Genomic DNA, 26,686 nt, shown 5'->3' on the forward strand with positions numbered 1-26,686 from the left:
AACCATAGGAAGCTACCTTTGTCTTTACTGAAATATCCCAGGACAGATAAATACATATCACTCTTCAATTGAAAAATTATGGCCAGAAATTCATGAGGGAGATTACTGGACAGATGGTACACTATATGGAGATATTAAAATATTTTGATAAATACCAGTACAACTCTCAATAAATCCTAGAATGTCTGGAGGGAGAAGAAGCATAAATGTTGGCCTCCTCACCCCAAGACTTCTTATTGCATGGGTAAAAGGCAAGCAGTAGAGGACTGTACAAATGGGCCTTTGATATCTGCTGGGGTTTGTGTCCAGGATCCCCAACCCCAAATACCAAAATCCATGGATGCTCAGGTCCCACAATATAAAATGGTGTCCCTCATACAAAGGGGCAAATAACTCAAGTACCAAAGAGAGCCTGAAGACCTGTGAAATGGCAGGGGACTATAGCTGGGTGTGCCTATATACATCACTGACAGCATGGCAAAATCAAAGTTTGCTTTTGGGAATTTCCATTTTGAATCCTTGGTTAGTTGAATGTGAATGCAAAACCCATGAGTACAGAGGGCAGACTGTCATGTACAAGCATACCTCAGTTAACAAAGTCTCTGACAAAGAAGCTTCTTTGTAATAAAGACTTTTTATGTCACCTAGTCCTGTTTTCATCCTTAGAGCGTCAGCATACTTGAAATAAAAAGTCATATCTGGATATATTTTGGCAAAAGCTTCAAATAGTTTCTAAACATTCAAAATGTTGTTTATTTATGCAAGGCATTGCAGACTTGGTTGTTTAATTTCACATGTCTTGAATAAAAAGTTTACTGGAATGCATTCAACTGCTCTTCTTTTCTTTTGTGGTGTAGGAACCTATCCCTGTTCTTTCCAAGCAATTTCTGCTTCTGGCACTTGCTTTCAAAACCAGGGCTGCACTGAGCTTAAACAAAAACCACTTTCTGGTTCCCCCAAGTTATCTTGACTTCATTAGCTTAATGGTGCCTTCAAACGCATTACCTTGGTCTTAGAACTTTTATGGAAAAAGTCATTTCACTCTTGCTGTCCGTAAACTGATATGAGGATGAAGGCCTTTCCAGTCTATTACAATTCTCCTACCAGTAAAGCCAAAGTTACCTTCTGCTTATCCTTTCACTGGGGACATAGACATGCAGAGAAGTGTAAAATTCCCAGAAATTTTGAAATCAAGGAGCTATCCTAACTTTTCCCCTTCTGGTTTTTACGGAAAATAATAGGAATCCTCAGAGGAAATTGAAAAGCAATGTTTTTGCATCCTAGTCACTATTATTATACGATCAGAAAATGTAACAACTTGTCGTAAAATTACCAAATGGATATGTTAAAAATAGAATTTATACAGAATATTACAAATGGAAGTTACTTTTTCACTTGTTATTTTTTGTTACATATAGAGCTATGGGGTAATGAACTGTAAGGAATACATAAATTATAAGGAATCCATTTGCTTTTTCAAATTTGAGGAGCAAGCAAAAAACAAAGAAATGGCAAAAATGAACTATAGAAACCATCAATATTACTAAAACAGAGGATTTTTTTTGTCTCTGCTGGTCCTCCATAGTATCAAGCAGACTTAACATGTGCATATCCTTTCCACAAAAAGGACAGAAAAAATAAAACAAAATCAGGAATTGTAATTTTCTGAAAGAGGATGGGAAATTTCACCCCAAAATGTCTGTTCCTCCCTCCCTCAGACTTTTACATCATTAGGAAGACCGTCTTTATTTTCAGTTATTTGTCTGGGCCTGAATGGGATCCAGAAATGTTCTGGGAAAATTGTGATGAACATTGGTGTAGCTTTGTTATACAGTTCTGTATAGTAAAGGTAAAGGTTTCCCCTGACATTATGTCCAGTCGTGTCTGATTCTGGGGCTTGGTGCTCATCTCCACCTCTAAGCCGAAGAGCCAGTGTTGTCCATAGATGCCTCCAAGGTCATGTAGCCAGCATGACTGCATGGAGCACTGGTACCTTCCAGCCAGAGCGATACTTATTGATCTACTCACATTTGCATGTTTTCGAACTGCTAGGTTGACAGAAGCTGGGCCTAACAGGGGAAGGTCATCCCACTCCCCGTATTTGAACCGGTGACCTTTTGGTCAGCAAGTTTAGCAGCTCAGCAGTTTAATGTTTTAAAACGGAAGGAAAGACTTTACAGTGATTGACACTTTTTAGCTATTTCCCTTTGGAAATCGGAGGGGCCCAGGTTTCTGTCTCAAAGTGCAGACTTACAATGTTGCTGCAATGTCCATTTTACATTTGTTTTGGACATGATTATAAGTTGAAGACTATAACAACCTTACCATTGGTTTTCATTAAATAGTGTCGTTCTGCTCTGGTGAATGTGACAAATGTAAGACTACCCAATAATATATTGAATTTGTTTCCTTGTCACTGAGCTATATCCATAATAATCCCCCATTCCAATATGTTTCTTTATAGGAAGAGAAGGCAATAGAGAAGAAAAAAGAGACAAAATCTCTTGAAGAGAAGCGGAAGGAAACTCAAAGTAGAGATCTGAAAAAACCCAGAGGTTCTGATTTAGGGAAAGAAGGTAAAAAGGAAGAAACGGTCCAAAAAGTAACTCAAAAAGGGAAGGATGAACCAGACAGTGTTAAGAAAACTGGGCAAATCAAAGAGGACAAGACTTCCAAGAATGAAAAGACACTCTCCAGGGAGAAAGACGGAGCTCCAACAACAGACAAAAAAGCAACAGGTAAAGTGAGGGGAGAAGAGAAGAACCAAGCAAAAGAGGACAAAGGAAAAGAAAAGGAAGCTGAATTGAAGGGTAGGTTTGAGAAGGACAGAAAGACTGGAAACAAAAAGGAATCTGAAAAAATAGAGGAAAAAAGTACAGCATTAAAGCAGAACTCAGTTAAAAAGAGAGAAGATAAAAAAGAACTGGAAAAGAAAGAAGAAAAAAGTTCAGCTTTGAAGCAAGACTCCAAAATTGTCAACGAGGAGAAATCCTCAAGGGACAACAAAGGGGCTTCTGAGGGGAAAGCCTCTGTTTCAGGCGCAGAGAAGACAATGAAGGACACCCCAGACAGTAGCCCTTCAAAACCTGTAGACAATTCTTCCAACCAGAGCAAGGAAGATGAAGCCACCAGCATTTTTGATGAACCGTTAGAAAAAGTAAAGAACAATGACCCAGAGATGGTAGAGGTTAATGTCAATAACTCTGACTGCATCACCACTGAGATCCTGGCGCGCTTTGCAGAGGCCTTAGAGTTCAATACTGTGGTCAAAGTCTTTGCATTGGCCAATACGCGTGCAGACGACCATGTTGCTTTTGCCATTGCCATCATGCTGAAGTCAAACAAGACGCTGACCAGTATAAATCTCGATTCCAATCACATCACAGGCAAAGGAATTCTGGCCCTCTTCCGTGCGCTCCTCCAGAACAACACTTTGACAGAGCTGCGCTTTCACAATCAGAGACATATTTGTGGAGGGAAGACTGAGATGGAGATAGCCAAGCTGCTGAAGGAGAACACCACCCTGCTGAAACTGGGTTACCACTTTGAGCTAGCTGGGCCCCGCATGACTGTCACCAACCTGCTGAGCAGGAACATGGACAAACAGAGACAGAAACGCCTGCAGGAGCAGAAGCAGGCTCAAGAAAAGGGGGAGAAGAAAGACTTCCTTGATGTGCCCAAGCCAGGAGGCTTACCAGCTAGCTCACCTAAAGTGTCTCCGAAACCATCCCCCAAAACGTCCCCTTGGGCTTCACCTAAAGCTTCCCCTAAAGCTCCCCCTAAGAACACCCTAAATGTGCCTCCTCCACCCCCACCTCCACTGGCCCCTCCTCTGATCAATGAAAACTTACGTCTGTCCCTTTCCCCAGCTACTCAGAGGAAGATGGTAGAGAAAGCTCTTCCTTCACAAGAAAAGAACTCCAGAGATCAGCTTCTGGCTGCTATTCGCTCCACTAACTTGAAACAACTGAAGAAGGCAAGTAAAGGGTGAATGTAAAGACCACACAGGGGTAAAGCATGCTACTTCCTTAAAATTAGTTTCTCCTTTGGTAATTCCAGTTTAGCATTCATGCCTATACATATGTTGAAAGGAACATCTCACCATCACTTATATAGTGGTGGGATGACTTTGAGGTGTGGCAAAGGGTTGCCTGCCAACAGTGTTCCAAGACAAGAATGGCTCCTTTTGATATCTAAATTCATTCTAAATTCATCTAAGGTTTAAAATGGAATTTGCATAGTGTCACATAAAAAGAATGAAACTATCTTAAGTCCAATAATGCTCAAGCAAATAACAACGAAGGTATAGTTCTGCATCTAAACATAGGTTCCAGAGAGTTGAAGTCTTCCCAAAGCTAGGACAGAATAAAAGACTTAAGAAAATAAGATCTTTGGTGCTGAAATCACAGATCAAAGCAGAAGCTGGGGAAATATCTTTGATAATCAATGCAAATAACTTTCATAATGAGAATTTAAAAGACATGGGAAGAAAGGTAAGAACTAGAATGAGGCATGAAGCATATCCCAGGCATGGTAACAGATTCTTTCCCTACAGACATCTGAATGCTGAATTTAATGCACAACATTTTTTTACACCAAGGAACTCTCTACAAAATAAGTACACAGCAATCATATGTGAAGAACACATGTTTTTCACGTGTTACACATATTGGAAAACCAATAGCTTGTGTTCATAGCAAAGTAGACAGTTGCACATCTTTCTACCCCAATAAATAGACTGCATGCATCATACACTGTTTCTGATGTGGATAATTGTAAAGGTATAATTGGCTTAATTCAGGTATCACAACAAACTCTGGCAAAGGAAGTTTAACTATGGCTTCATAGGTGTCTGAATTGGCATGTGTCCAAGGAATCTAGTATTAACAACTATGGTTTGTTTTGAGTTTGAAAACTATGATTTGTATTGTTTTGAAGGAGATCTAGACTGGGAAATGATAGTTATTTGCTTCCATGGAATGCTTTCACCTTCAAACTTCAAACTGCAAGAAAGGAGATTCCTCTTAACACGAGGAAGAACTTCCTTACTGTGAGAGCCGTTCAGCAGTGGAACTCTCTGCCCTGGAGTGTTGTGGAGGCTCCTTCTTTGGAAGCCTTTAAATAGAGGCTGGATGGCCATCTGTCAGGGTTGATTTGAATGCAATATTCCTGCTTCTTGGCAGGGGGTTGGACTGGATGGCCCATGAGGTCTCTTCCAACTCTTTGATTCTATGATTCTATGATTCCTCTGAGGCTGAGAAACTATGGTCACCCAGTACGTTTCCATGGCTATGCAAAGAGTCAAACCTTGATCTTCTAGTGCATCACTAAAAGTTGCCTTTGGTTTTAGATTTGTACTAACTACTACACCATTTTTGGCAGGTGGACGTTCCCAAATTACTCCAATAAGAAATGGAACCTAGATTCCGGGAAGGGCGAGACTACCAAGGCTAAATCATCGTGTTTGTCTCTTGGGTGACTGTTTACATGAGGAAGACTTGGTGGGAGCCACAGACTACACTGCACTAGCCCCAGATGAGTTATGGGATTGGATGGATTGCCAAGGAGGTGGTGGATCAAGAAGAAGCAATATTTAATTTAGTGAGGGTTTTTTACATCATGAAACATTTGGTTCATGGAGAAAGGGAACTGCAAAAGCTCTGTGTTGTGTACTTGGACTTTTTGTCCCATTTTCCTTGTGGAAGTCAAGAAAGCAAAACGACAGATAATGGTTTAGTCTTGAAGAAGTCTATATTTGGGGCATCCCTGCTTATCTTGCCAGGCACCAGGTAGCACAATTGCAATTACAATATATATACAAGAGCAAATGCACACTAGAGCAACAGCACCACTGGAAATTGTTCTGTCCCATCTTCAGCCCAAGACGACTCCAAAAGAAGCACCACCATGTTCTTGCCACTTGCTGTGCCTGGGATAGGATGAATTTGGAGGATGGGGGAGAATTCACTAAGCCAAAGCCAGTTTTCCAATGTGTCTGTGATCTCAAGGATCCCATTCTTCTGTTAGTGCAAACACAAGCACTATACAGTTTTCTTTGCTCCCAGAAGAAGCAAGGAAAACATTATGCAAATCTGTATTTTGTGAGTAAAGGACTTCATGTGACCCCATGAACCTAGCAGTTAGGAAGTTTATGGATGGAAAATTGAACTGAACGGAACATAGATCATATTGCTGAGGATAGAAACTTCATAGTACTTGCACCTCTGAACAAATGAGCAGCATCTTCAAGATTAATTTTGGAGTGCTTAATCTTAGAGGCCCAGTGGAGAGGAAAGAAGTTAAGTTGGCCATTGGTAGGAGGGGAAAGAAAAAAGCAAGCAGTGACAGTTATATGTTCAATGGAATATTAAACCATGGAAAGCTCAGATTTGAAAGGTGTCTTACAGAATGCAGAGCAAACATTCTCAGAGGCTTAATATTTATCAGAATCCTGTATACTCTTTACATATGCTAAGCATAAGAGTTACATGACTACACACTCAATTCCAACATCCCCAATCACCACTTACTGGACAGCAGCTGTCTAGGAAATAGTTGGCTTCCACTTCTACCCTATCCTTGTGGAATTTCCACTGTGGACCTGCAGGAACAAGGTCCCTGTCTTAATTTTTCCCTTTTGCCAGTGTTTGATCACAGTGACTGCTGCCCAGTAAGTTGAGACTGAAGGACTTTTATGGTCCTTATATGGCCCTCTCTTTTAGAAATATGTAACAGTCACTAGTGCTTAACTCCAACTTAGATATTCTATATTGTAATACAGGATTCTGGCCATAGTTGCTCATACAGGTAAGGCAAGCATATCCTAATAGACAATAAACTTACATAGCATAGCAATAGCTTGTTTATAAGCCCAGCATAAGACTTGGGACCAGAAGGTTTATGTGCTAACTTCAAAAAAGTAAGTTGATTTAATGGCCCAGGACCTTTGCGACCTATATATAAATCAGTATCTTCTAAACTATGGTTAAAATTTGAAATATTTACCTTGATGACTAAAGCTTTCTAGAATTTTGAGAGTTACACCACAAAATAATCATTTTTCCAAGCTCTGATGGGTACAGGCTATGGCATGTGAGCAATGAACATCATATATCTGTCAACCAACCTATGTGTAAACTTCACCTCTCAATCACTCCTCCTTCAGATTCATACTTTTTTAGAACTGTGACTACCAAACATGACCCTCTGTATGGCTCCCATACTGTATCTAGTTAAACATGAGTGTGATGCAGCATTGGGTAAGCAAGATTGCAAGGGCGTTTTCTCAAACTAGGAAATCTGAAGTTGGACCTCTGCTAAGGGGAGTGCCCATGTGTTGCAGAATGCCAACATGTTACTGCCTGGACTTTTTAGTCAACTGCAGAACAGCAGTTTAAAACCACAAGGAGTCTTCAAGGGAAATTGTATGAAGATGGATTAAAAGTGCCTATTTGGAGTCTCAATGCAAGGAAAAAGAGGCACTTTGTCTCAAGTTCAGTTCCATCTGCAAATCAGTTCATCTGCCTGGATATGACTCCCCAGCGTGAAAATGAACATATTGTGCTTAATAAGTTGGTGACTCAGGCTATAAATGTATATATAAAATCAATATATTTCTGTGCCTATAAGAGTTTAATATATAGATGGATAGAAATATCTAATATAACTCTCAGTGGAGGAGGGCTTAATTTCTTATTCAAGTGACCCAAGCATGCTTGCATTGAGATAATGCCAAGTGGTGCAGCTACAAGAGGCTGGAAAGATAGTCCATCTCAACTATCAAACCAAGAGATGGACTCAAGAGATTACCTGCAACATAATAGAAAAAAAATTGCATCTCATGGGCAGGTGCTACCTTGTCCCAGGCCAGCCAGAACAAGTAGGACTATGAAGCATTATAGAAGATCCTTGTCACTTACAAGCTTTTTATGTTCTCTCTACCAGCCAAGAAGGCAAAGTGCAGGTAAATGGGCCATTGTTAGTCTCCACCAAGTGCTGCAATGAAATGAGGTTTAATCTCTTCGTGGAGAATCCACTTAAGAAAATATTGGGGGCTGTGGGATGGGAAGGAATCATGCAAGAGACAAATCACTTGAGCGAGAGATCTCAGATGCAAATGTTGCTGCAGTTTTCTCTCTGCGATTCATGAATGTAATTCCTCTTTGCAAAATGTACAGAATCACCCACACTTTTATTAATAAAGCTCACAATATGATGTTGATTGTACGTAGAGGAACATGGCGAGGCTGGGGATAGGAAGGGGAAATTAATACTTCTACATCTGCTGCCACAAGACTAGGCAGAAATGTGTCAGCCCAGGCCATCTTATGCACCTGGTATTCCTCATCAAAATCGTGTTTCAAATGTCCCACAACAAAACCCTGATTCTGACACTTTGCAGGTGGGCAAGTGAGGCCAAAGCCCAAGGAGCCACTGTGCTTAGGATTGCCTTAGGCATCGAAACCAGGGTTCTTAGTTTGAGGCATCTCCTCTACTGAGTCATATTGCAGTTTATAGAAGCTGAAAAAAATCAGTGGAGATTTAATTCCTATAAGCACCACTCAGAGTATATCAGATACTTAAGACATGCAACTTGGGTGAAACATTTCTGTTTGTGTACAAACATAAGCCCACTTTGCAGCCTGAGTATGCTGGGCAGTCTGCCAGGGAAGAGTATCTTCATTCTCCCTCATGCCGCTGCCAATTCAATGGGTTGCATGCCAGCTTGGTGCAGAAGTCAGTCATTGCTGTGGGTCTGGCTGATTCCAAAGGCAGCTGAACTGCTTGTCAGAGGAGTCTGGAGAAATGCCTATATTTGGGCATTTTGCATAGACTGCCCAAGCAAAACTTCATTCCTTTGCTCTTCCTAATAGCAGGAAGCCTTCCAGCTGCTCAGAACAGCCAAGGAGAGGTGAAAGCAGGGTCTAGTTCCCTTGTACCTCTTTCCCTTCCATTGTTGGAAAAGTTACATTCTTGGGTTTGAACCCAAGAATGTATTGGTTGGTCTCAACTAGAGTAGTTAGGAGCCCCCAGTGGTACAGTGGGTTAAACCCTTGTGCCGGCAGGACTGAAGACCGACAGGTCAGAGGTTTGAATCCAGAGAGAATGTGGATGAGCTCCCTTTGTCAGCTCAAGCTCCCCATGCGGTGACATGAGAGAAGCCTCCCACAAGAATGGTAAAGCATCAAAACATCCAGGTGTCCCCTGGGCAACGTCCTTGCAGACAGCAAATTCTCTCACACCAGAAGCGACTTGCAGTTTCTCAAGTCGCTCCTGACATGACAAAAAAAGAAACCTAGAGTAGTTGAATCCACGGAATCAATTGATGAATGACGGTAATGTGTAGGCATGTCCCACTGATACATGGGTCTACTCTCAATACGACTAACAATAGGATTCAGTCTTTAGCGTACAACCCTAGAATCTCACAACCAACACAGCCAGTAGGATTCTGACAGTTGCAGTCCAAAACGAAGTTTTCCAGGCTCTGCACTCTACTACATGTACAAGCAAACAGGCTGGCCTTGCCTTCACTGGCACTACTTCCACCTGTGGTTCTCTTGTCAGTGCCACACTGTTATTTGCCACCTTCTAGCACACAGGCAGCTGTCCTCTGTTGCGAGAACACCCACTGAATCGTCTTCTATCACAGATGCCCCTCCGGTCTTGAAAGGCAGTGCCACATTGCAAACTGTCCCACAGGTGGCAGATGAAAATAGAAAAGCTAGCCGTATTACTTTCAAGATATCTGATTGCGTGATCCAGTTATAACTATAGTGTGATTATCTTAAAGTGCTTCACTTTTTCATGACCCAAAAATCATTTTTTTAAAGTGAATGCTGTTGATGTACTATGCTAGGCACTGCACTTTTTCCAGGATTGTGAAGTGGTGGAGAGAGAAGGCAAGCAAACTCCCTCCACTATGAGCAGCATACATCCTCAGTACCATGCTTTCTTCACAGTCCTTGTGCCAGCAATCATTTTCCTCCTACGGCTGAGAACTCCAGTGGTGTAGCATGTATAGCTTTAAATGTGTTAAATCGCAAAACGAAATTTCTCTGTTCTTAAAATAATTAATTGATACAAAATCTCCTGTGAACATACCCCTCTACACAAGGAGAAAGGTTCTTTGCCCTGCTCTCTAACCCACTATGCAAAGAAGATATGATCTCAGATGGTAATAATACCATGCAGCATTCCCCCTACATGGCTTCCCAGCTTTCCATCCCACAGCATGTGGCATCTCAGCTTTCTGTCTCACAGAAGGATTCTCAGTATCCTGGTTTGCATCTTCAGCACTCTTTGGTGTGTATTTAGGAAAACCAACAAATATTCCAGGGGTACCTAAAAATATAAGCTCTTGTGGACTATGGGTCATCTCATTAGACAGATTGATGAATGGTGTTAGAGTGCATCTAAGGAAGCAAATTCTGGTTCTTAAATATGCCTCAATAAAACATTTACAGTGCCATAAGATTCTGGAAACATCCATCTGTAACCATCCCATGTTTTTCCACTGCTGCTGCTTTATTCTTATCAAACATGAAAACCCAGCAAGGATGAAAAGGTGAAATAGCTGTACAATGAATGCACCAGGAGTCCTGGTCTGGCATCGCTCTTCGCTTTAGGCTTGCCTGATGCAGTTATGCCCTCATGTGGTGAGATTCATGCCTCTCATGCTCAAGCTCATCCAGACTGGTCAAATGTGGGAGGACTTAGCAGTTTTCCTTGCTGTGCTCACTGCTTTCATGTTATCTGCAATTTCATATTATTTGCTATTTAGTTTCAAGAGGTACAAAAATTGATTTACACCACACATATTGTGGAAAGAAGGGAAGGACATAGAAAGGCTGTTCTGGAAAAATAAAAACTCGGTGAACAAAAGGGAATGGCAGAACTTTCCCTAACAAGAGTACTTTTGGCTCCTCCCACAATTTCCCCTCCCACAAATTGGGGAAAACATTTCATTTTAAACCTGAGAGCAATAAATGCCATAATATTACAGAACTGGCCATTTTGCCCATCTACATCCAGATCATTACCAAAAATCCACTTCCCCACTACCTCCTGAAACGTTTGAAAATAATGCTGGCCCCTACACTTAAAACATGGAAAGGATGCTCTACCCTACACTAGAACCCAACCTAATGTGATGAACACAGTGATTACCACATTTAAAGTGTAGGACTCAGTGGCATTTATTTATTTATCGAATCTGAAGCAAACCAAGGGTACAGTTGTAATGTATTTAGAAAATACAAAGTTTAAAAAACTTGGCATTGTACTAAATGTCCTTTGACCAGTAGCTGGCCACTTGGAGTCCCTCTTGTGTTGCTGTAAGAAGATCTTCCATTGTGCATGTGGCAGGGCTCAGACTGCATTGTAATAGGTGGTCTGTGGTTTGCTCTTCTTCACACATGTCATGAACTCCACTCTGTGGCCCCATTTCTTAAGGTTGGAATTTAGTAAACGTGATGAAGTGGCCTGAATATTCTAATAGCATGGTTTAGTCACAGTTAAGTCTGAATCTGAAATGTGTTGGATATAGTAAACTGTGGTTACTTAATGATAAGATAAGCAGATTATCAGAGAATTCACAAAGTTAAGATCTGGCTGTTAAAATAAGTTCCAGGTAGAGCTTGTCTGCTTCATTTCCTCCACCACCACAGCCACAAAACACTACTGTAGCACTACTCATGGCTGTCTCACATACTTCACAGACTGGAATGCTTACATTTCAAAGCTTTTGATCCCACTATTTTCCTTTCTACCAAAGCAGTGCTCCCCTGCTAAAGACCAATCACTTAGATTATTCAATTAAAATATTTTAGCAGACCCAAATGAAACATCAGACTGATGTTTTCCCCCATGGAATGAATATTTACTTGTCACACATTTGGAGAATGAGAGTTTGGAAAAACCCTGTTCCAAACAAAAGAAATGCAACAACGTAAGGGAGCAAAATGATAGCATAGGCCCTCCAAATGGCAAATCTACTCCCTCCCATGAAATTGCCCTCCATTTCCTAAATTTCTAGCACTGCAGAGAATGAGAGACAGACAACCATATAAATAAAAAATGTAATGTTCATTTGTGGGATTAACAGAACTCAAAAACCACTGGGCGAATTGACACCAAATTTGGACACAATACACCTATCAGGCCAACAAGTGACCATCACTCAAAAAATTGATTTTGTCATTTGGGAGTTGTAGTTGATGGGATTTATAGTTCACCTACAATCAAAGAGCACTCTGAACTCCACCAACAATGGAATATAACCAAACTTGGCACACAGAACTCCCATGACCAACAGAAAATACTGGAAGGGTTTAGTGGGCATTAACCTTGAGTTGTGGAGTTGTAGTTCACCTACATCCAGAGAGCATTGTGAACTCAAACAATGATGGATCTGGACCAAACTTGGCACAAATACTCAACATGCTCAAGTGTGAACACTAGTGGAGTTTGAGGAAAACAGACCTTGGCATTTGGGAGTTGTATTTGCTGGGATTTATAGTTCACCTACAGTCAAAGAGCATTCTGAACCCCACCAAAGAGAGAACTGGGCCAAACTTCCCAAACAGAACCCCCATGACCAACAGAAAATACTGTGTTTTCTGGTGCTGATCCCCAGGCAGAGAAATGCTGCCTTAAGGCCATCCAGTCCAACTCCCTTCACCAGGGCAAGAAAACATAATCAAAGCCCTCCTGAGAAAAAGCCATCCAGTGATAGATATAGATAAATAGATATGATTCACACACACACACACATGCCTGATATGGTATCATAGATTTCAAAGGGACCTCTAAAGAAGGACAATGATATGTTGCATGTTCCAGAGTAAGCAAACCAGACAATCTCTACATCAACAATGACAAGAAATACTGTTTACCCACAAGCATAAAGAAATTACATATATTAGAAACCAACACTATTTTCCAGGTCACCAGACTGGGTCACAGCAACGTGTGGCAGGGGGCAGCTAGTTCACACATAAAACTAATTGATGTGTTTGCATTCCCTTTATTTAGTTTGTTGTTTAAACCTCTTAGTCATATCTGACCTATGTCAACACTAAGAAGGATCTATCACAGGGTGTCAACTGTTATCTTTGGCTTCAGTTATGTGTGTGTGACCTGGAACATATCCCCAGCAGATACATTATACAGCAGACAGGAACTGTATAAACATGGGTGGTACTTTAGGAGGCTTGGCGAGCCCTTGGTTGTGGTAAGCCAAGTAAGGCAAAGCTGTGTTGAACTTGATCCTGTGCCCCTGCAAAGATTCATGTGCAGTAGCCCCCTCTCCTTATCTGCAGTGGATATGTTTGAAGTCACCACCCGAATGATATCTGAAGCTGTGGATAGTACCAAACAATATAACAGTCATATTTTTGAACCATTGTTGACCACAGGGAACTAAAAACACAACAAGTTAACCTGTGAATAAGGATATTTTCAGACTTCAGTTGGCAATGAGAAACTGGAATAGCAGAAAGCGAATCTGCAGATAAAGTTACTGTACTACGCTTGGTCTCTCCTTGAATAAAAAGAGAGTGATAGCTGATACTCACTGGACCAGGAACATACATATACACACATAGGCAGAGCTCTGAGAAACAAGGCCAAAGGGCTGTCTAGTCCAACATTCACATCCCACAGTGAGAAAGGAGATATGCTTGGGAAGCCCAAAAGGCAGGCCATGAAGGCAGTAATCTCATTCTGTTGATGCCCCTTTTCCAGAAATTGGTGATCAGAGGCATAACCACCGATAAGACAAGGAACAAATAGTAATGCCAATGTCTAGTGTAGCATTCAAATGCATCCTCTCAGAATAATCTCTCAGGAGGTTGTTATATTTCTGAATCAGCACACGTTTACCTCAGCTGTTGGTTGGCTTTAACGGTTGCCTTGTTTCTATATTGATAGATATAGAAATCTATGGGTTAAACCCTTGTGCCGGCAGAACTGAAGACCAACAGGTCAGAGGTTTGAATATGAGAAGAGTGGTTTGAGCTCCCTCTGTTAGCTCCAGCTCCCCATGTGGGGACATGAGAGAAGCCTCCCACAAGGATGGTAAAACATCAAAACATCCGGGCATCCCATGGACAGTATCCTTGAAAATGGCCAATTCTCTCACACCAGAAGTGATTTGCAGTTTCTCAAGTCGCTCCTGAGATGAAAACAACAACAAGGTTCAGACTACCATCATCATCTGCTTATATTGCTTTATTAATTTTATGTTTATGTTGTTTACTATGTATGTAATGGAGCCCCAAGTGGCGCAGTGCGTTAAACCCCTGTGCCGGCAGGACTGAAGACCGACAGGTCGCAGGTTCGAATCCGGGGAGAGGCGGATGAGCTCCCTCTATCAGCTCCAGCTCCTTATGTGGGGACATGAGAGAAGCCTCCCACAAGGATGATAAAACATCAAATCATCCGGGCGTCCCCTGGGCAATGACCTTGCAGACGGCCAATTCTCTCACAACAGAAGCGACTTGCAGTTTCTCAGTTTGCTCCTGACACGACAAAAAAAACAATGTATGTATTGATTACGTTACTTGGAAACCGCTCTGAGTACCCTCAGGGAGCTAGTGTTGTTTTTGTTGTTGTATGCATTCTGGAGTGCCTACAACATGCCTGGTTTAAATGCTGTTAAGGCCTAGCTATTGACAATAAAGGCTTTAAGATGAGTGTGCTGATATTTGACCTCAAACTTTTTCCTTTGTCCCACATTTGCAACTGGAATGCGGACCTCTCTGAAATTAAATTTGGCTTTCAGGTTGGATAAAGTTACCTACCTCTGTCAGATAGTGGACCTTCATTATGGTACAGTATTTCAGGAATACTGTCTTAAAGAAAACTTGCCCACTGGATGTTGAAAAGGACCAAAAGCTCCAGCTGGCTTCTAATTTGTGTTAACATGTTTTCTCCTCCCTGCTCTGGACAGGTGTGAAGGAGGAACCAGTAAAGAGCCAGTATGTTTAAATTGGGGTCATTCCACTCTGTTTCCACTCAAGTGGTCCAGAAGTGTGTGACCCAGTTCAGTAGTGGGGGGTTGTGGAAGGCGGACACTGAGGAGCTCTGGCTGGCTCCTTGACGATCCCTGTCTATGAAAGTTCCTCCAAGTCTGGGTTGTTGTAGGTTTTTCGGGCTATATGGCCATGTTCTAGAAGCATTCTCTCCTGACGTTTCACCTGCATCTATGGCAAGCATCCTCAGAGGTTATGAGGTCTCTGAGGATACTTGTCATAGATGGAGGTGAAATGTCAGGAGAGAATGCTTCTAGAACATGGTCATATAGCCCAAAAAGCCTACAACAACCTAGTGATTTCAGCCATGAAAGCCTTTGACAAGTCCTTACTCTGGGTTCAGAATACCCAATCACAACATTGAACAGGCACTCACCATACAGGCAGCAGAGCAATTCTAACCTTGAAGACACTGCCTATTCAGGAAGTGTCAGAGGGAAACTTCATCAACCCTGCACATCATTTCTGAAGCCTTGAGAGGTGTCTGCAGCCCCTCTCAAGGTCGCAGGTTCGAATTTTACGCTGCCACATAAAATCCAGATCATCTGTTTTGAATTATTATATGGCAATGTAGACTCATATAATCCAGTTCAAAGTAGATAATGTGGATTAACTGCTTTGATAATCTGGATTATATGGCAGTGTAGAAAGGGCCTGAAGTAGCCTGGCATGATCTGTGATTCCTATCTTGGCCAGCAGGGAGCAACCAAGCTATGTGAGCATACATAGATGTATTCTCCTCCTTGCACATATGTATTGTATCTCAGCTACTTCAGAAGTGTCTACAGTTACTATTGGAGAGGAATATTTTGCCAGTCCATTGTTTGTCCTGGATTTTGCAATTCCAGTCTTCCATTCCGGGAAGAGACTGCAACAGAATGCCTTAGAGAACTTACTGTTTAAACTTTCAACTGATAAGCAATCTACCTGTATGCTGAATAAATGAAGTTTGTAGGCTGTTAGGAATTGTGGGAGTTGAAGTCCAAAACACCTGGCGGGCCAACGTTTGACCATACCTGCTCTATACAGAATATGTTACCTGTGTTGCAGGATGTTAGAAATCAGTTAGTGTGTGTGTGACAACTGTAAAATAAGATGCATGAAGCTGATTGATCAGGCAGTGCCCGGGACTTTTGGACACTTACATTTTTCCGTCTTGAGCTGTGAAGGTGCTTGGAGACAAACGGAGAAAGATGCAGGGAAAGACAAAGTTTGGAGTGTGCTCTTGCTTCATGAGCTGCTGAAGGAGTTTATCCACATGGGCAAAGGAAGACCATTTTAAATACCTCATGCAATGACATTATGTGAGTCGATGCAACTGATCACATGATTGTAAATATGTTGTTCTGAATAAGGAAGAGTAAACTACATGCTCTTCATTGTTCATCTGTGTGGCATATTTTCTTTCTCTGGCAAGGCAGTGTGTGGGCTGATCAAACGTGAACTACACATGGTTTATTTTATATTGCACTACAACCTGTAAGACACTAGTTAGTTGGCTTGGGGAGTGGTGGGGGAGAAAGAGAACAATCTCCTAAGTTGTTGAACAGTTGCAAATTCAAGGTGCCAGTTATTACCTATAAAGCTCTAAACGGTTCAGGGCCTGCCTAACTGCATGACCGCCTCCTCCCTTACGAGCCCACATGGTCCTTAAGATCTTCCAGGAATGCTCTTGTTTCGCTCCTGCCCCATCCCATATGCGGTTGATGGGGACGAGGGAAAGGGCATTCTCGGTGGTGGCCCCTTGTCTCTAGAACTCTCTCCCCAGGGAAATCAGGCTGGCACCCTCCCTTCCCACATTCCGTAAGGAATTAAAGACATGGATGTTTCATTGTGCATTCGACTGACGACTCCTATGATAAATGAAATATATCATGTCCTGAATCATGACCTGATTTTGAATTCCTATATCTATCTTTAAGTTAAGTTAAATTGATCCTGTTAAATTGCTCTGCGTCCATGTTATTTCCGATGCTATTATATGTTGCTATCCACCTTATTGAACCACCTTATCCTTTAACTAGCTCGCATAGTGGTTCTCATCCTTCCCTCCAAAATTAGTCTGCTGTTGCCTTTGATGCTTGTTATTATTGTTATGCTGTTTTATGCTGTTTTATTCTGTTTTTGCTGTTTTAATTTGTTATTGCTTGCTTTTAATTGTATTTTGCTTTGGGCTTGGCCCCATGTAAGCCGCCCCGAGTCCCTTTGGGGAGATAGAGGCGGGGTAGAAAAATAAAGTTCTCCTTCTCCCTTCTTCTTCTTCTTCTTCAAATGAAGCCCAGAGCAAAATATGCCTATGTTGGCCAATACTAGAATAACCTCCTTGGTTTCAAAGGACAGGATGTTTCAAGGACAGAGAGAAAGATCTGAAGTTCCCTCACTTTCTCTAACACCTCTTTATTGTCATTTTTCCTTTCCAAGTCATTTATTCCTCCAAAACGAAGAGAAAGCTATCATTTCCCTAGTTAAACATTGTTAGTGTCGTAGCACTATCTATCTACAATGCCAAAAGTGAAGAAACCTTGGCTCTCCAGATCTTCAAGCTCAAAGAAGTCCAAACTGGATGAGATTGCTAGAGGCATTGCCAATATATCTGGAGGGCCAGTCTTCCAAGCCCTATTGACCACCCCATTCTATATCATTGATAGAAAGCATAGCGCACAACACACCCTCCCCTTTTAAGCTCCAGACTCCTCCAGTTTCTTTTTCCACTCAGCCTCACTACTAAGGAATGAGCAATGTCAGTACTTTAAGCTGAATGACCATATGCAAACTAGCAAAAATAGGACCACCAGATGTCTCGTCATGGTTAAAAGACTTCATAGTTCTGCACACTTCAACAGTTGTGTTTCACTTCCGAATAACCAAGTTTCATTTTATTCTATAGAATACATGGGTTGTTTTTTTGTTTTTTGTTTTTTTGTAGAGGGCCTACAAATATCAAAATAAGTGGTTTGCCTATAAATCTTAAGGTCCCCCAGCATATGGCAGAAGGTGATCACAGTCATGCAAGAGGACCTAGAGCAGTGGTTCTCAACCTTCCTAATGCCGTGACCCCTTAATATAGTCCCTCATGTTGTAGTGACCCCCAACTATAAAATTGTTATTGTTGTTACTTCATAACTGTAATTTTGCTACTGTTGTGAATTGTAATGTAAATATTTGATCTGCAGGATGTATTTTCATTCACTGGACGAAATTTGGCACAAATACCCAATACGCCCAAACTTGAATGCTGGTGGAGTTGGGGGGGGGGGCTTGATTTTGTCATTTGGAAGTTGTAGTTGCTGGGATTTATAGCTAGCCTACAATCGAAAAGCATTCTGAACTCCACCAACAATAGAAGTGAACCAAATTTGGCACACAGAACTCCCATGACCAACAGAAAATACTGGAAGGGTTTGATGGACATTGACCTTGAGTTTTGGAGTTGTAGTTCACCTACATCCAGAGAGCACTGTAGATGCAAACAATGATGGACCAAACTTGACACGGATACTCAATATGCCAAAATGTGAACATTGGAGTTTGAGGAAAATAGACATTGGGAGTCGTGGTTGCTGGGATTTATAGTTCATCTACAATCAAAGAGCCCCTTGAACCCCACCAATGATAGAATTGGGCCAAACTTCCCACACAGAACCCCCATGACCAACAAAAAAAACTGTGTTTTCTGATTATCTTTGGACATGCCCCTCGAGACCCCCAGGTTGAGAAACGCTGGCTTAGATTCACCCAAAGTTAACAAAGCCTCTGAGAAAGAATCTAGAGATTTCTAGAAAGAAAACAGAAATCAAATTTGCAAATAATCCATCTTTAAAAGTGAAATCCCCAAATGTGGAGGGCCAACTATTGTTCCTGGAAGAAATATATGTGGCTTTCAGCATTATAAACAAAATCAGAAAATGAACTCTTGGACACTTCCAGTATTAAAAAATACAATGTTCAACAGGTGTTCCGTTGACAACCGATCCTGTAGTGATGCGTGCCAAAACTAACTGTCCCAAGTTCCTAACCATTTAGGTAGAACACACAGAGAGAAAGCAACAGTCTTATCAATACTGATATGTTTAATCCACATTTTAGCAACATTTTAGGATGCAAACTCTTGCCATTCTGATTACAACAGGATGTAGCAGTAGTAACTGCTGCGGAAACACAGACAGGTCATCCCCACACAGTGGGGGGAAAGGCTTCAGATCAGCGGTTTGAGGCTATAGGTCCCTCCTGTTTTCAATTTGGATATTTTCTTACAGCATACAAAGACATCAAAGCATAGCAAAAGAGAGATGCACCCAGAGGGCGTTCTGAACACCAAGGCCATTAGCTTTGGGTCTACAAGACTGGGCTTTATTTGGAGGATAAAGCCTAAAGCCATTTTTAAAAATTCCACATGCACAGTGCATTGCTTTCCTTCACAATGGGGCCATTGACTTCCCTAGTTGCTAAGTGCCATGAAGCCATGGGGAATTGCCTCACTGGTGGGAAATCACCATGCAAACGCGTCTCCCAGCCCACCTTGCACAAGGACTGCCTTTGTACCCAGACTAGTGCATGGTGTCTTTGTTCCACACACCCAACCATCCAGATTGCCTTCCTCCACATTTTTGGCAAGAAATTTAAACAGAGACTCAGCTTGCAATACAACCGGCCCTGCAGCACCTTGCATCCTCATCTCCACAAGCAGGACATTGGCCCATCTCAGGAAGGAGAATAATATGCTTGAGTGTTAGATGGTTTTGCTGCTGGGCAGCAGGAACACACAAAAAAGCACAGAGAAACTCTGCAGCAAATATGGCAATGCTACAAAGGACGGAGAGCCTTCTTTTCAAGATCTTCAGCCTGATCTACACTGCCATATAAAATCCAGATTATCTGCTTTGAACTGGGTTATAGTGTAGACTAATATAATCCAGTTTAAAGCAGATGATCTGGATTTTATATGAGAGTGTAGATAGGGCCTTAGTAGACATATTTCACAATGACTAGAGACAAAGCCAAGGAGGGGGCAGCTGGAAAAAGCAATGTTGCACAAAGGTGCAGCTGAGCTATTATTTCTGAGAAGGAAAAAAGACAGTTGGGTCAACTGGCCATGTTAGATTTTTTTTTTCATGTCAGGACCGACTTGAGAATCTGCAAGTTGATTCTGGCGTGAGAGAATTGGCTGTCTGAAATGACGTTGCCCAGGGGATGTCCAGATGTTTTGATGTTTTACCATCCTTGTGGGAGGCTTTCTCATGTCCCTGCATGGGGAGTTGGAGCTGACAGAAGGAGCTCAACCCACTCTCCCTGGATTCAAACCATTGACCTGTCGGTCGGCAGTCCTGCCAGCACAAGGCTTTAACTCACTGCGCCACCGAGGGCTCCATGTTAGAATCAAAACCAGCCCTATCTAGGGCAGAAAGAGGTGAGGAACTATCTTAGGTGGTAGGTGCAAGTGGGTAAAAGTGACAATCTCTTGACTGCTCCTCCTCCTGAGCTTATTCCAGGTGACCACCCCTCTCCCTAAATGCAGCCTATTTTGATCTCTTCATTCTGCTGCTAGTAAGATTTCATTGGCAATGCAACAGCCTTCTAGACATGGGATGGTGCCATCTTGTCCTTCACCCAGGGAACAAAATAATTCATCCTGGCCCTGGTAAGAATATTATCATTCTCTCCATCCATGGGAAGCTCTCTCCAAGGCATGATGGGCATTTACATCCATGGCCATCAGTGGGAGAGCTATGCTCAGGTGCCATCTGGCAGCCACTGAACAGCTGAGCAAACCTCTTGAGTAACAGGATACCCCAATGTCATCTACTAGCACAATCCATAGTTATGCTAGCAAAAAGTTGAACAGAACTCTAGTCACTGACTGTGCTCAGAAAGGATTCAGGTGGAAAGGAAAAGAACTTGGAGCCTGAAAAGACTAAATGACAGAGGAAGAGGACAACTGTGGTTGTTTGTCTTTAATTATGTTTTCAATCAGTGTCCCTCCCCAGGGCCGGGCTTTAGCAAAGCTGATTAATCATCAGTAGCCATAGATCTTACCAACTGAAAGGTTGCCAGTTCAAAGCCCAGGTCACACTGAGCACCCAACCTTCAGCCCAACTTACTGTTCATCTAATCAGTTCGAAAACAGCTGTGAGCTGTGAGTAGAGAAATAGGCACCGCTTAAGCAGGGAGATATTTTACGGCACCACAAAGAAAATACCAGAAAAATGATAAGGATCAAAGGAAGGAGAAAGTCTGTGATCAAGGCTCTTTGTCATAGAGGATGGAGCGACAGTAACCCCTGTGGCCAGAATCGAGCACAGCCTCCAGGACGCCGAAGTTGGGGGGAAATGCCAACATATTACCACTATCTATTGTCTGTCCTGTCTGTTTAATGGCATTGAATGTTTGCCGTGTATGTGTTCTGTGATCCACCCTGAGTCCCCTTTGGGGTGAGAAGGGCAGAATATAAATGCTGTAAATAAACAAATACATGTCCAATTTCCTCTCAACTCTGTCCTCAGGGTACCCCCATTTATGTGCAGAACTAGTTGCTGAGCTGGTTTCAATCAAGCCTCCCTTCCAACATGAAGTGCAAGGCCCAGCCAGAGTCTGGAAAGGTTTATCTTGGGGATCACAACTCCCAAAATGCCCCACTGGCTATGGCCAGTGGTCATGCTTTCTGGGGATTCCTGGAGCTGTAGTCCAAGCAACACTTTTAGGCTCCAGACTCCTCCAGTTTCTTTTCCCATTCAGCCTCACTAGCAAAGAATGAGCAATACCAGTACATTAAGCTCAATTAACATGTGCAAATCAGCAAAAATAAGGCTACCAGATGTCTCATTGCGGTTAAAAGACTTCATAGTTCTGCACACTTCAACAGTTGTTTTTTTCGCTTCCAAATATCCAAGCTTCGTGTTATTTTACAGAACAGATGCAACAGTTTCAGTTCAGCTTTCATCTGAAGCTGCACCATGACAACAAGACTTTTGTATTACCAGAAAATCTATCTCATACCCAGCTACTTTAATTACTCTCCCTAGGCAGTGCCCATGGGAAATGTGGCCTCAGTTTGCAAAATAATGACAGAAATATGTTTTCAGGCTTGTGCAAGAAGGACAGAAGAGGAACCTGGCCTCAAAATCCTCAAATTATACAATAATATGGACCCTTCCTGTTTTCTAAGCAGCTCTTAAGCTGCCTGGTCCTCCTAGGATCTTATCCCATCTCTTGCAAAGGTCTTGCTCTAAGTAAGAAATCAAGGGATGTGATGTCCAGACATTTCACTGCAATCCCCACACTCCCTCATTGTCTATTCTGGCTAGAAATCATGGAGATGCAATCCAACTACATGTGGATAGTCTCGATTTCCCCACTCGTGTTCTACCTCCATGCATTCCTTCCAGTTAATGTTTTCCTTTTGGGTAACTCAGAGTAGGCTGCATGGGACTTCCACATAATATCCACCATGTGGTGACTATATTGGCACCCATTTTGTTCAGTTATATGCAACAACACAAAGTGTCTCTGGAATCCTGAAGCATTTCGGTACCTTCATATTCACCATCGTAAAGAGTTGGGTATTTCTGAAGACACCAAACATCAGCTGAGCCATCAAGGGTTTGAATAGTGGGCATCCCTCATGACTGATCTTCATAGTTTGTCAGGAAACGGGCAGGACCAATGTCTCAGTGTGAGAAAGGCTGTCTTCTTGCCAGGTGAAAGATGAAACCGTGTTTCTCCTTATCTTGAGGCTGCTGCTTTACCACGTTCCATTAAAGACACTCAGGGGAATTTGGGGTGAGGGAACACGGGTGCCATTTGTATCAGCCTTGGTTGCTTGCACTGGCACCATTACTTTCCTGAGCCTAGCTGGGAAATGGAGAGAACTAAGAGCTTCTCTCAGTGACGGGGGCAGGAGGTGTGGGGAAGGGCAGCAGCAAAGGAGTAGGGTCATAATGCTTCCTACCATGCACAGCAAAAAGGAAACAGCTAGTAAGGGAACTGGCAAATACTGAAGCCCAGGCAGGAATTCCAGTGCAGCAGGTAGTCCATAGAAATTCTGCAGAGATGAATCTGACAGGCCCAGAGAGAAATGCTTTCACTGTATAGTCTCTGCAAAGTCCTCTTCAGGTGCTAGCTTGTGACATCTGTGGTGGGATGTAGGGTGGTGGAGCTGCAAAAGTAAAACACCAATATTCAGAATACTGAAGGAAGCATTTACTACTATCCTGGATGTAGTGCGGAGGTGGACAAAACAGCCTTCCAGATGTTTTGTGAATACAGCTCCTAATAGGCTGTTCACAACCAAAGAAAGCGGCACATTTGCCCATCTCTGCTGCAAGGCTTGGTACTTAACTGACTGATCACACTGCAATGCTCAGAATTCTTCCAGTGAACTCAGCTGGCTAACCAGGGATCATGTAATTGAACTTCAAAAAGTAACAACAACAACAACAACAACAAAACTTTATTTATATACCACCCTATCTCCCCAAGGGGACTCAGAACGGTTTCCAAGTAACATCAATACATAAAAAGTAAACAACATAAACATAAATTAACAAAACAATATAGGCATAAAGAGTCACAGTAACCCTAACCCTAACCTAGCGTGTTCAAGGCAATTTAAAAGGCCGGGCCGAGTCTAGTACGAGCTCAAAATTTCTAGAGGGCCTGGGACATTAGGTGCAGTGCTATAGCAGGCCACAACAATAACAGGTACAGCCTATAGCTGTTCATTTCCAGGGCCTATTAGGGGAAAGTGACCTGGGTAATTCATAGAAAAAGATCTGGCCATATTCAACAGTGTCTGGAGCTGAACTAGAACTAGTCGTTCTCAAAGGCTTGTTGAAACCACCAGGTCTTCAAACTCTTACAAAAAGAGGGGAGGGATGGGGCCTATGTTATTTCTCTAGGAAGAGCATTCCAGAGGTGAGGGGCCACCACCAAGAAGGCTCTCTCTCTCGTCCCCACCAACCATGCTTGTGACAGTGGTGGGAGCAAAAGGAGGGCCTCCCCGGAAGATCTTAAAGTTCACACTGGCTCACAGAGGGAGATGTGAAGATCTACACCAGGGGGTCCTCAAACTTTTTAAATATAGGTCTAGGTCACAGTCCCTCAAACTGTTGGAGGACCGGATTATTATCTGGAAAAAAATGAATAAATTCCTATGCACACAGCACATATCTTATTTGTAGTGCAAAAAAACACTTTAAAACAATACAATAATTAAAATGAAGAACAAGTTAAACAAATATAAACTTATTAGTATTTCAATGGGAAGTGTGGGCCTGTTTTTGGCTGGTGAGATGAGATTGTTGTTGTTGTTGTGTGCTTTCAAGTCATTTCAGACTTAGTTTGACACTGAGCGAGGGGTGGGAAGATGACCTTGGAGGGCCATATCCGGCTCCCGGGCTTTAGTTTGAGGACCCCTGATCTACACATAGATTTCTGAGATGTATGTAAGAAGTTGAATAATGTAACCCATATAGATTTTCCTCCCATGTGAATCAATCAAAAGATTTATCAACCTCTACTTTGGAAATACTGATCTAGAACTAAAATGGTGCCGTTAACACCACTTGGCCACTTTTACCACTGGTAGCTGGTTCACCTTGTAATCCTTTCGCCTCCAGGGCGGGTCCTTTGCATAACACAGTAGAGTTTCGCTTATCCAACATAAATGGGCCGGCAGAACGTTGGATAAGCAAAAATGTTGGATAATAAGGAGGGATTCAGAAAAAGCCTATTAAACATCAAATTACATTATGATTTTACAAATTAGGCACCAAAACATCATGTGTTACAACAAATCATCAGGAAAAGCAGTTCAATACATGGTAATGTTATGTAGTAATTACTGTATTTACGAATTTAGCACCAAAACATCACAATGTATTGAAACAGCTGTGGATCTGGGTGGGAGGCAGACTGCGTTGGATAATACAGAATGTTGGATGAGCGAAGGTTGGATAAGTGAGACTCTACTGTAATGGAGATAAGACAAAGCTTTTAAACCCCAGGTGTGGTTGCTTCACACTATTTTCTTACCTGAAGGGTTGTAATATGGTGGTCCAGGTGGGTACATAGGATACTGTGCAGTGGGCACTGCAGGGGGATACCCAGCCACAGGTGCATATCCAGGATGAAATGGTGCTGGTCCTGCTTTGGGATCCATAGGATAAGGGCCTGGAGGTTGAGAAGGGTAGCCAGACAATGGGATGTCCTGACCTGGGGCCAAAACAAAAACACAGCAATTTCTGAGTTGGTGCTCTAAGTGAAGACCTCAACTTGGGACCTCCACCAAGTGCAAGCACACTTCTGATCTGTACCTTTAGCAGTCTTTCAATATTTAATTCCCACCAATCCCATAAAATAGTTGGAGAGACTACAAGCTTTGAGATTCTTCTTCTTCTTTTTTTTTTTTTTAGTAGCACAGAAAATATTCCAACCACAGCTTGGTATGAAACAAGCACATACACTTGGAATTTGCATATACTTGAATAAAGTATCACAGAACAACCGCCTTGATGCATCAGACCAAGGGACACTGAAGTACAGGGCTTTCACAATAACATACCACATTATCACAGGTTGTCTACGCCCCACACCACTGGATAAATTATACTGTTTAGCTGGGATTGCACCACCTGATATCAGCCAGGAAGTAGCAGCAATAATGAAAGGATCGAGGCAGTGACATCTCTGGACCATCCTTTGTTTGAATATTAGCCAGCACACCAATGCCTTAAATCAAGAAATAGCTTTCTAAGATCTAGAGAGATACTGACTCGAACACATCCTCAAGCAAGAGTCCAAAAGTGGCAGCCCAGAACCCAGAACCTCAAGCCATGGCTGATACCAAATGAGAGATTCCTCCTGGGCACACAGAAGATTGGGCAACTTGCTGAACAGAATGTGTTCTGGCACCACGAGATGAAGAGCTAACCTTAAGAAATGGGGCTACAAAGTGGGAGAAGACCAAACTACAGACCACCTATTACAATGCAGCCTGAGCCCTGCCACATACACAATGGAGGACCTTCTCCCAGTGACACCAGAGGGACTCCAACTGGCCAGCTACTGGTCAAAGGACATTTAGTATAATGCCATGTTTTTAAACTTTGCATTTTAAAATACATTACAACTGTATCCTCAATTCATTTCTGACACGATAAATAAATAGGCCCCTTCTGATCCCAGAATATCTTCTTATCCCAGATTATTTGGCAGTGGAGACTCATATAATCCAATTCAATACAGATAACATGAGATCAGATCCTGGGATATAAGCACAGTGTAGAAGGGGCCTAAGTCTGATGCCCTTGGAAAGATTTCCCATTGGAAAACACATCTGAGTAATCTAAGCCCTGCTGTAAAATATGAATGCATTAATTTATGTGAAACTGCTTTAAAGTTGGTTCATATTCCATTATTAAAGAATTCTCAAAACAGTTTTAGCTCCATTATGAGCCGCAGATGCATCTCATCATTATGATCATTTTGAGACTAAAGATAAATGCATGATTTCCCTCTCATGTGTGTTCTCAACAGAGAGTTTGGTTGGAGACAGAAACAAGATTTCTAAACAACAGACTGGATTTCCCCAGTCTAAGGCTGGAGATAGCAAGGCCATTCACTCTGCAGAAAGAAGCACAGAAGAGGAAAAGGAA

The 26,686-nt window shown here is 42.2% G+C and overlaps 2 protein-coding genes across 2 annotated transcripts in view; one reads left to right on the forward strand and one right to left on the reverse strand.

Annotated features, from left to right (window-relative positions):
• Positions 1-8,221, forward strand: part of LMOD1 (leiomodin 1) — a 30,628-nt gene extending 22,407 nt beyond the window's left edge. Inside the window, exons 2-3 of the mRNA XM_060772447.2 lie at positions 2,465-3,976; positions 5,383-8,221. Coding sequence (XP_060628430.2) covers positions 2,465-3,976; positions 5,383-5,409 — 1,539 coding nt within the window. The 3' untranslated portion in view covers positions 5,410-8,221. The remainder of the gene's footprint in view (positions 1-2,464; positions 3,977-5,382) is intronic.
• A 10,866-nt stretch (positions 8,222-19,087) lies between these two features.
• The window catches only part of SHISA4 (shisa family member 4), a 29,562-nt gene continuing 21,963 nt past the window's right edge, over positions 19,088-26,686 (reverse strand). The window contains exons 4-5 of the mRNA XM_060772446.2: positions 25,065-25,244; positions 19,088-23,187 (exon numbers count right to left, since the gene is read on the reverse strand). Of these exons, the coding sequence (XP_060628429.1) occupies positions 23,141-23,187; positions 25,065-25,244 (227 nt within the window). The 3' untranslated portion in view covers positions 19,088-23,140. The remainder of the gene's footprint in view (positions 23,188-25,064; positions 25,245-26,686) is intronic.

This window comes from Anolis sagrei, chromosome 4, assembly GCF_037176765.1.
Source record: "Anolis sagrei isolate rAnoSag1 chromosome 4, rAnoSag1.mat, whole genome shotgun sequence".
Taxonomy (NCBI): domain Eukaryota; kingdom Metazoa; phylum Chordata; class Lepidosauria; order Squamata; family Dactyloidae; genus Anolis; species Anolis sagrei.